General features: G+C 40.2%; 1 protein-coding gene across 1 annotated transcript; it reads right to left on the bottom strand.

The window, feature by feature from the left end:
- Positions 1–390: 390 nt before the first annotated feature.
- Positions 391–9097, bottom strand: pfkma (phosphofructokinase, muscle a). The gene is made up of 22 exons (XM_077604003.1): positions 8947–9097; positions 7812–7885; positions 7667–7744; positions 7071–7260; positions 6627–6792; positions 6371–6415; positions 5775–5883; positions 5616–5711; positions 5039–5131; positions 4700–4825; positions 4380–4444; positions 4206–4269; positions 3903–4049; positions 3451–3521; positions 3232–3319; positions 2851–3003; positions 2618–2782; positions 2484–2545; positions 2180–2291; positions 2007–2106; positions 703–808; positions 391–606 (listed from the first exon to the last, which is right to left on the bottom strand). The coding sequence occupies exons 1-22, from the start codon at positions 9035–9037 to the stop codon at positions 465–467; spliced, it is 2343 nt and encodes a 780-aa protein (XP_077460129.1). The 5' UTR covers positions 9038–9097; the 3' UTR covers positions 391–464.
- Between the last annotated feature and the right edge of the window lie 1846 nt (positions 9098–10943).

Here is a 10943-nt window from a genome sequence, read left to right as displayed (position 1 = left end):
GTATGACACAAATCTTTGTTGACAGAAATGTTGAAATTTTATTTTTGTTCTGCACATTCTTACAGAATATTTGTGTTGAGTTTGTCCTCTACAGAAACCATATTAAAACAAAAATAGATTTCCCCCACTTTCATTTTTTTTTTTAATCTCCACGGAGATACTAGGGCAGCGATATAGAGGGCCATATGCGGCCCCAAGAACCTATGGTTTCCGACCCGTGTTAAACCAATTCTCCAATTCAGATGGTGCCCAAAATCACCACAGAAAGACATGATTCCATTAATAGAAACCGCGTATTTTTCCTGCAGAGAATGCTTAATTAACCTAAGCAAATATTTGCACATTGGACCAGTACAACATTTTAGAAAATAACCACACTTAAGACAATGCTTTAATCTTTTCCTTTATATTTTCTTAGGACTGCTTCTGAACATAATATACATGAACATGTGCTCATTCATCCATTAGTTGCTAACAAGCCCTCTCTTCTTGATAACATGCTCCATGTCGGCATGTTCCGTTGTATCCAGTTTGATGTCGTACTTGGCCAGGATCTTCATGATGGGCCGTATCTTCAACCACCACTGCGTCTTTGGAATTCGGTGCCTGAAACAAATAGGGGTGGGAAGGTTGGAGAATTTAGCCTTGAATACTCCACAAGGCTCTCATACACACGTTGCATTGTCAGCGTGCACGTCATACTCAAAGTCTGTGTCTTGTTTAAGTTCAGCGAGTGGCTGGAAGGTGAGTGCCCTCTTTCTCATTCCTAGCACGCAGGCAGAGTTGGGTGTATTGGCAAAGATGCGACCTATGGGAAACCCCAGAATTGTTAAGTTGTGAGGGAAATGCACCACAGGAAACCCAGGACCAAAAGCAACAATCTCAAACTAGGTACCATGACACCAATGTGTACTCGCCTACTGTTTTCCTAGTTGTGGCTTCTTGGGTAAGACACCAACTTAAATTGCTACACTTCTCCTGTATTTATAGATGAATGAGAATCAATTTTGGACAGTATTTTCTCGGCATGTGTACACAGCCGGATTGTTTTTTCTTTTTGACTAAGGATGGATTCATTATGTTTATTAATCGTGAATTTCAAACTGCTACTCCATTTAATCATGGACAGGTCACTATGAAATTTGGTAGGTATATTCAAGGCATGTGTGCGCATTGATCTTGGGGGGCCCGATTAAAGATTTTTCGTTTTAGGCCTGATTAAATGCGGACCTATTGTTGCATGTAGGGTAGCAATTAACCAGTAGAATTAGTGTTGTGAATATGATCGTGTTCTCATAAATTTTCTTGTTTGATCTGTTCTTTTACACATTTTGTCTGTGCTGCGTGAAACTTGGTAGGTTGCTAGCATAAACTAGAATCTATTATTTCCTGGGAGCCCGATATTTTGTATTTTCATACCTGTCAACCTCAGCCAATTGCTCCCCTTATTAATGATTGCAATTCCCCTTATTAAGCAAACAAAACAAAACAAAACATATTTACTCACATAGGGTGCACGTAAATATCTAAAAAAATATCCAAAGTAGACAGCTTTCTGACGCACTATATTTATACTATAGTGAAAAGGCGGACGGGTAAAAGGGGAATGCGCCTGCGCATATCATGCTTAAAGAATGAAAATACTATTAGCAGTCGGCGATTACGTTTTCGTCTCCTACCAGTGACTGAGGCGAACCGGATTAGAGCTGAAATTGGGTAAAACGAGATCGGTTTTACAAAAAACGTACTTAAAAACTAAAATCTCGTATAAAAGTTGTTATGCGGCGTACACAATTAGAAATGATAAAAAAAACGTAGAAAATATGGGGAAAAACGGATAAGTTGACAGGTATGTATTTTTGTGTCAGCTGATTAATTAATTGCTGACATATATTTTCCTGTAGGTCACAAATTAGCCAGTAGAGAGCATGTTCCCTCTTAGCCACAGCTTTGAGCTTAAGCGTGCTGTAGCACACTCGTGCTTGATTCAAATAAGACAACCTCACCGTGTCTGTAGCATTCTTTTAGCTTCTCAGTCAGCCACAGGACAGACTTGGCCCCCATCTTTGTGCCAAAATTTCTATCAAAAGGTGTTGGAGTGCCACCCTTCAGTGAGACAGAAAGGTTGTCAGGTCCGTTTGGATGAAAGTCAGTGGACACTCGGACCCATCCAACCTACCTGTTGCATGTGTCCAAGCACATTCTTGCGACAGTCAAAGACGCCTTTACCCTCCTCAGAGTATAAGTTGAAGATGAAGTCCGTGGTGTAGTTTGCATTTGAGTTCTCATTCCTGCAGTAGGAAAGACCATAAGGCAGGTATATTAGGGAAAAAATAGCACAATCAATTGGATTGCATCATTAAATATTAGACCATGTTTAGTGTTTGCATGAAAAAAAGTGTAACCAATTCGTTTTAAATAAGGTTAGGTCACTGGAGTTCATCAATATAAAAATGATTCTTTCCACTTCCTATCTGTTCTACCTGAGAATTAAGCCTCTCTTGACCGTTGTCTTCATCTTCTCCAAAAGATGCTCAACATTACTCTGGGGACAAAGAGGATATTTAATCATCCCCAATCCAATTAATGTAGGTTTTCTACACCATCACATGCTCACCTCTAAGTCTTTAATGTTAAATTTCTCCTCAAATATGTATGCAGCATCTGCCCCGGCTGCTAGTCCGGCCATGGTGGCTAAGTAGCCACAGTAGCCGCCCATAGTCTCAACAAGGAACACACGACGTTTGGTCCCTGCTGCTGACTGCTTGATTCTGTCGCATGTCTGCATTGGAAGAAGTCAATCGTATGAGCATAGTTTTCTATGTGCACGGTGCCAGTCCAGCTACTAACAGAGGTGATAGTGTTGAGAGCTGTGTCCGCCCCAATGCTGAAGTCAGACCCAGGGACATTGTTGGAGACTGTGGCGGGGATTACGACCATGGGGATGCACATTTCCTCGTACTTCTCTCGGGCCTGAACCATCTCCAAGCCTCCCACGTAGGCCTGTGAGAACACATAACACAGTGAAGACCCATTTTAAATAACAATTTCTAATTCATCCTTTTTCTTTTGATACTCCTTTTCAAATCACTTCTATACTTTTGAAGAGCTATCCTTTACTAAATATAAACTAACTCCACACCAACATGCTATGCTGCTCTTCTTATTGTTGTCATCTGCTCTGGTTCTTCCTCTCTAGAGAATGATGTGAAAACAATAGCAAAAACTTACCTCAAATCCTCCGATGATAACCAAAGCGTGAATGTTCAATTTTGCAATGTTCTTGCTGATTTCCTCCATCAGTTTACCTGGAAGTGTTCTTTTTGGGTAGATGAACAGAATACAGCAGCATGCTATGCGTTATGACAGATAAAGAAAAAAAAACTTCCAATTGGTGAATAACTGTTTTTTTAAAGCTTCTACTTTGAAAGCTAATTTGTGCGTCGTCACCTCTTAGTGCCCAACATTGAGCCCCCCAAACCAGTCCAGCCGCTCACTGAAGTCCAGTTTATAGGCTCAACCTGAAGTAAGAAAGAGGACATGAACACAAATAAAACAGTACTTGAGCTCATACTTGCATTTTTGCAGATAAGGGTTTGAAAATATGGATGTAATAACAACATAAAGAAAATTTAGACATGAACGATGGCAACATTATGATTTATAACACACATCTTTTTCAATGCAAAAGATATATTTTTAACTTGTTTCTGTAATACCTTCAAATTGGTGTAGTTACCAAATGTTTCTTTCCAGTTACTTCTTGCAATATTTGATGAACAGTAGGAATACATCATAGAGCTCTGCAAACTCTTGGTGAAATATAGGTCTTCGATTTTGGTTAGCAAATGTCATTCTTTAAGTCGTACTCTGTGTGTATGCCATTAAGTGAGCGCAGTCACCTGTCCATGAGCAAGGCCATCAAAGCCGTCGTGGACAGCCAGCATGTTGTGACCCTGGATGATGCCCATTCGGACGGCTGCACGCACAGCTGCATTCATGCCAGCACATGGGGCGCCAACATTTATTATGGCTACGTTGATGTTGCTCTGATAGAAGGGAAGCATGGTTCACTTGACTTGAATGCAGTTACATATACAGGAGCTAATGAACAGTGTTGCCAGATGAGGCGAATGAATGCATTTGCGTGGTAATTTTGCTCTCGGTAAAAAAGCTTTTAGACATTGGTCAGTTTAGGTCCTTACTTTAACATCTGGCGGGTTAATGTGGGCCAACAGCTTGTATGTGTTCCAGTTGTTTTCAAAGCTCCTGCAGTTAAGTGAAAAATATTCTTTGGGCTAACTCTGATTCTACATTGTTAATATTTAATGAGAACAGGCACAGTAACATTAAAATTGATTTTGGTGTGTACATCTTACTTTCCTCTAAGCTTGATAGCGTCATCAAATCTACCTTCAGCCATGGCTGCAGTCACATCTTTGGTCTGAATAGTACAAATGGCAAAAAAAAGTTAAGAGTCATATCTCACAGCACTTTTAACAGTTTCACATTCCAACTTACCACTTGGATGTATCAGTTCTCTTACAGGGTGAATAAATTAACTTTATTCCAATTTTATGATGTAGTGTTTCACTTTCTTGTGCAGTTGTTTGACAATGATTTTTGTATTAAATGACAACAGCTTGGTAGTCTGCTGTCTTAATTTCTTTTCTGGTAAAGGATAAATGGGCAAACATACCACTTGAACACACTCCATTAATGGTAGCCTCACTGCCTGGTTGCCAGACAGGCTGACCACGCAGGCCGGGGTGTCTGGTGTGGCCTCCAACAGAGCCATCACCGCCTCAACGCCCATTCTGCTGCCCTGGAGGGGACAAACATACCAATCCACACAGTCAGATTATCAGTTATGTTTCCATAATAATCCTTAATATGTTGTGGGATTCATTTTAGTTTTGTTTGACTTTATTCTTTTCCATTCACAGAAGAAAAATGTGAAAATTCAACATATAAGTATGTTATTTGCATTTATACTTTAGCAACACATAAAATAAAATAGTTTGATTGAGGTACTGACCAAGATTCTGTCAAAGGCAGATGGTGTGCCTCCCCTCTGCACATGTCCAAGGACGGTGGTGCGGGTATCAAAACCAAGTCTGTCAGTTACTAGCTAGAGAACCATAAATACATCTATTAGTGCTACCAGTATTGTACTGGGGAAAAAAATCATAAAAAACAATGAATGTTTTGCCTGTCCATAGTGTGACACAGAATCGTAACTAAATTGCCATCTAAGCCCAATTAGTCAAGTCAAATTCATTCATAAAACCCACACCTTCCAAAAAACATAATCCTAGGGCATTTTCAATGCAAATATTTGTGGACACATGGTAAAATCGCATCCAAAGTTTAAAAAAAAAGGAAAAAATAACTTTACTAACATTTAAAATGAACCAAACTAAATATAATTTACCTATTAAAAGATATGTTATTTTTTTAAAATAACGCCCGTAATATTTCTTTTCAAAATACCACTCTTTTCTTTTTTTATTACTATTGTCTTCTGCGGCAACTAGTGTAGCATCAAACTGTACACAATAAATGAACGTTAGCATATGGAACACAATGAAGTACATTTCCCACACGGGCCTTGCCTTCTTAATGTGGTCCGATGAAATTGGTTTCCCATCTCTGGACATGGCACCCTCAGCAACAATGATCACATTTAGACGAGAACCTCTGGCCCGTTGCTGAAAACACAAACTACTGTTACTGTCATGTATGATGCAAGGATGATGCGGGAACACTCGTACATCTGCCAGCCTCCTGAACAAGTGTTCCTCCCAACCGTCATCTGGTGGCATCTCTGGAATCAACACCCAGTCTGCGCCGCAGGCCAGGGCCGACACCAGTGCCAAGTACCTAGTGGTCAGGGGTCAGACAAAGGCAATACTTCGTTTTATTTATTTTTTATTAAATGAAAATTATCATGTTTTATATCCCTCTAAGAAAAATAAAACATTGAAAAGTGATAGTTTTTTTTTTAAATGATGACGCAACTTCATTCTCTGATTTTGTTTCTTCCCATCACAATTCTTAGATTTATTTAATCCTGTAACACTTTTTCCCCATTTAGTTTCATGATGTTTGTAATCTTTAAGATATTAAACATTTTTCTTTCATGAAAACATTTTTTTTCTCTTTAAAAAAAACAACTGTTGCAGATTTCACAAGAAAAAAAACTAGTTGTCTAGCCTTAACAGGCGTTAGGCCTGCAAAAAAAATCATGAAAAACTAAATTTTACATGTAACCACAAACTTCTGTATTTGTCAGCAACTTGCCTGCTGCACCCAGATCTCCTGATGCAAGTATAAACAATAGTAATAAATATACATTTTATATACTGACCCACAATGCCTGCCCATCACTTCCAGGATGAATGTCCTCTGGTGGCTGCGAATACACATGGAAACAATAACTGCAGTGTAATACTACAAATGTAGTATCCCCAAAACAGCAAAAATATCCGTTTTCCTTTGTGTCTTTATTTTTCTTTAATGTATCTGTGCATTGCTGCTGCTTGAACAGGTCTCCCTGGGATTTTACCTGGATAACTAAAGTTTAAATAAAATGAAAATAATAGCAATAGACCTGACTGGCTGACCTTTGAGCAGTAGTGGTGATGGCGTCAACCACCTCGATAATGCGGTGAAGGGCAGAGTCCGTGCCAATGGTCATGTCGGTACCGCAGAAGTCATTATCGATGGATCCCACCATGCCCACGATGTTGAGGTGGGATGACTTTTTGGCTTCTTCATCTGTAATCTTACCTGCAGATGTTTCATAATGATGTACATTAAAATTAATATATTATAAATATAATCTAATATAATATTCCTGATTATTTTGGTGAAGAAAACATGGTTTGTTCTGGAACATTTGTGATAAAAAAGGACATTTTGAAAGATTTTTCATGGCTGTGCACAGTGTACGACATACTGAATTATTTTTTTTCCCCCATAATTCACAGCAAGGTAGAGCGTTCATTAAAAACAAAAACAAAAAAAAATATTGCTGGAGTATAAGAGGAAAAAACACGTCTCCTTACCAGTTTGGAGAAGGTCAGCGAGCAGTCCACTCCACTCTGCTCTGAACTGATTGGCTCCAGTCAAGCTGCCATCCCCTCCGATAACACACAGATTGGTGATTCCGAGCTTCACCAGGTTACAGGCCGCTTTCATGCGGCCCTCCCTGGCTCTAAAATCTTTACAGCGTGCACTGCCGATGACCGTTCCCCCCTGATGACACACCAAAGGAAACAAAAGCTGTTGAGCACTCATGCAACTCATCAATGTCTTATGTGCCATGAGGGCCACCATACAATGTAGTAATATCCACTGCCAGTCACAAAGCTTCTTTTTCATGTCAAGAGTTAGTGTATAAAGATGATGGAAGAGTTCTGAGGTGGAGAGTTCAAACCCAAACCCCTCACCCCCTTCCCATTACATTTCTAAAACATACATGGTAGGCTCATAACGCTCCAGATTGTCTGTAGGTATGAGTGTATGTGTGTGGTTGTTAGTCTTCATGTGCCCTGCCTACTGCCCCTTGTTGGCTGGGATAGACTGTAGCATCCCTGCGACCCCTGTGAGGATAAGCGGCTCGGATAATGAATGAATGAGTTCAAGTGTGTCATCAACTCACCAGCTGAAGCATCATAGAAACACTCTCCCAGGTAGCAGGCTGAATGTTTTGTCCTCCATCCACGAGGCCCTGGTAGCCCTGGAGCACAGTTTGGAATCGTTTGCATTCCAGTCTTCCTGTCTATTTGGTACATTTTGTTTCCTACCTCATGAACAAAGTAGACTTTAGCTCCAGTATAGAGACCTACTCGGACTGTGGCCCTGACAGCAGCATTCATTCCTGAAACAGAACAAAAGAGATTTTTCTGTATTTTATGACTTACATCAAATTATAGTAAATAGTTGTACTACTGTGACTAATACAATAGCTGTAGTAATAGAAGCAGCTGTATTGGTATTAGCACTTGTCTTCATTGCTATACTAATCGTACTCTTCTAGGAGTCATAGCAGTATATTTGTAGCACTGTAGTAGTGGTAGTGGCAGTAATGAATTCAGTCTTTCCCAAAAAATAAGATTTAGAGTATATAACTTTACGACAAAGATGAATTTTCAAGAACAAAAAGATGCCCAAGGCACTATCTAAAATGTTTTATCTTTAGATTTAAGTAAAAAAAATGAATGTGGTATATAAGCTACATAAGAACAACAAAAAAGTAGTATAACATACTCTGATTGGAAAATTTGATTTTGTTTATAAATATTAGACTAAAAGGTCTGACGTTAAGGCACTCAACTTTAGAGATCCAGTTTATAGTAACCAGTAGTATTCAGCTCCTTTTGTTGTGAGAAAAGAATTAGTGCACACGTAGTGATGATAAAGCTGTATAGATATAAGACTCAACTAATACTTCAGCCTTTGCTGAACTCATTACACCGTCAGCAGACCAGTCCAGAATAGGCAGCGAGAAAAGGACAGGGCATGTTAATAGTCCGCCCTATGGTTTACAGCTGAATACCCTTTAACGTCAAATGCCACACCATGTGTTTGTGTTGTGACAAGTTGGCAGGCAGCAGCTCTTGTTTCAATGGAAAGCAGCTGCTGTATGCAGCAGTGCCTCAACACCGTGCCACAGGAAGGTCACCGTCACTAAAATTAGCCCAAAGACCCAAATTATAGAAATGGTAGGCGTAGGTACCGTGAGAACATTTAAAGAAATCAATGACGTCATATCCACTGTAGGTGGAGAGAGCACCCAACCCTCCATGAGGATGGCACTTCTCTCAGTTGCAATCATAAAAAGGGGAAAGACTGCATTTTTCTGATTTCAATCCATCACATAATCTCAATGAATGTTAATTTTTTTGGTGCATTTGTGACAGAGAACTTCTCTTTGCTTACCCTGAGCGTCTCCTCCGGACGTCAGCACAGCAATGGAACGCCCTAGTCCCATCTTGGTGGGGTCAACGATTGGGTGGAGGTTCTCTGACATGTTGCCCCAAAAAATTGGCGAAGGACACGATGAAGAGAAGAGGAAAGCACCAGCAAGAGAGGCTGCTGAACTCCTGGAAGTGCACAGCCTTTATAGTTTACAGGTTTCCCAAGTCCACTCCCACCAACACCCTCCCCCCACCACTCAGCCAACTAAATATACATTCAAGCACCTGCTCTGGACATGACAACACAAAGCAAATAATCCTCGTCCATCCATACAAAACTCTCTGGGTAACAGCTAATTTCTCCTACAAAAAAAGGAAAATGAATAGAAGGCGAAAGTGTAAAAAGACAATGTTGTAACTCACCCACCGTGTTAAATGGGCACACAATTCCCTGTAGTCTGGTGGTTTCACAGGACAGAGAACAAAAAGAAAATGCAAGTACAGATCCTATTGATAAGTGACATGAAAACTGACTGTACTATATGGGATGTTGTAACTATCTCAGTGGGGATTAACCTGGAAAAACAAATTGCACCATCTGAGTGGTTAATAAAGTCATTCATTCAAGACATCCACAGTCATATTATTCTTTACATACAAAATTTTATTTCCAAAAGTAAGAAACAAACTGAAACATATACATTACAAAAGGTGCCAGTCCACACACAACAAAAATAAGAAAAAAAGAACCCCTTTAGGTGTTTATCTGAACGCATAGCCATTTGAAGCTCAGACATTTATCCTTAGTCTTTTTGGAAGAAGAATGTAATCCTTAGGATACAAAGATATTAATTAATACATACTCAACCTACATATGAATTTAAAATTAAAATTATAACAGAAAAACAAGTTTCAGTGTTTGCATTCATTGAGCTCACAATATTTATGGATTTAATCTGTATTATTTTTCCATGAAAAAGGCACCATACTTCATTCTTTAAGTGGCGATGACGATGGAGAGGGTGCTTCCAAGCACAATGGAATAAATTTCTGGAAAAATAAAACAAACGTGTCACATTACATGAAAATTCAAGCATTGGAAATTTGAATTTTGAGTTTAACGGCTGTGAACCCAGAACTACACTTTGTGAAAAGAAAAAAACAACAACATTATGTTTACAACAAAATTCTAGCCATAATGTTTGCTATTTGCAGACATTCTGACTAACAAACTCTCCCACCTTGGACTATCCTCTTCCATCTACTGCTGGATAAAGAACTTCTTGACCAACCGACCACAAACTGTTAGACTTGGTCCCCACCTTTCTTCCTCCATTACACTGAGCACTGGCTCCCCTCAAGGCTGTGTACCGAGTCCTCTTCTGTACTCCCTGTACACATCATCAAATTCGCTGACGACACCACTGTGGTCGGACTCATCTCAGGAGGGGATGAGTCGGCCTACAGAGATGAGGTCAACAAACTGTCTTCGTGGTGCTCGGTGAACAATCTCACACTGAACACCACAAAAACTAAAGAAATAATCCTGGACTTTTGCAAACACGGCACAGATCTGGCCCCACTCCTCATAAATGGAGTATGTGTAGACAGGGTCCAGTCCTTTAAATTCCTGGGGGTCCACGTCACGGATAAGCTCTCATGGTCTACAAACATCAAGGCAGTAGTGAAGAAGGCTCAGAAACGACTCCATTTCCTCAGGGTACTTAGGAGGAACAACTTGGACACCAAGCTTCTGATAACCTTCTATAGAACCACTGTAGAGAGCATCCTGGCATACTGCATCACAGTGTGGTACGCTGGAAGCACGGTGGCAGACAAAAAGGCCATGCAGAAAGTGATTAACACTGCCCAGAGGATCGTCGGCTGCTCTCTGCCCTCACTGGAAGACATTGCCAGCCCTCGTTACCTCAGCAGAGCCAGGAACATCATAGGGGACCCATACCACCCTGGTCACAATCTGTTCCAGCTGCTGCCCTCTGGCAGACGCTATCGGTCCCA

This window comes from Stigmatopora argus, chromosome 1 (genome assembly GCF_051989625.1).
Source record: "Stigmatopora argus isolate UIUO_Sarg chromosome 1, RoL_Sarg_1.0, whole genome shotgun sequence".
In the NCBI taxonomy this organism is placed as follows: Eukaryota; Metazoa; Chordata; class Actinopteri; order Syngnathiformes; family Syngnathidae; genus Stigmatopora; species Stigmatopora argus.
Note: the sequence above shows the minus strand (reverse complement) of the source record. Positions and strands in the feature narration are given on the sequence as shown.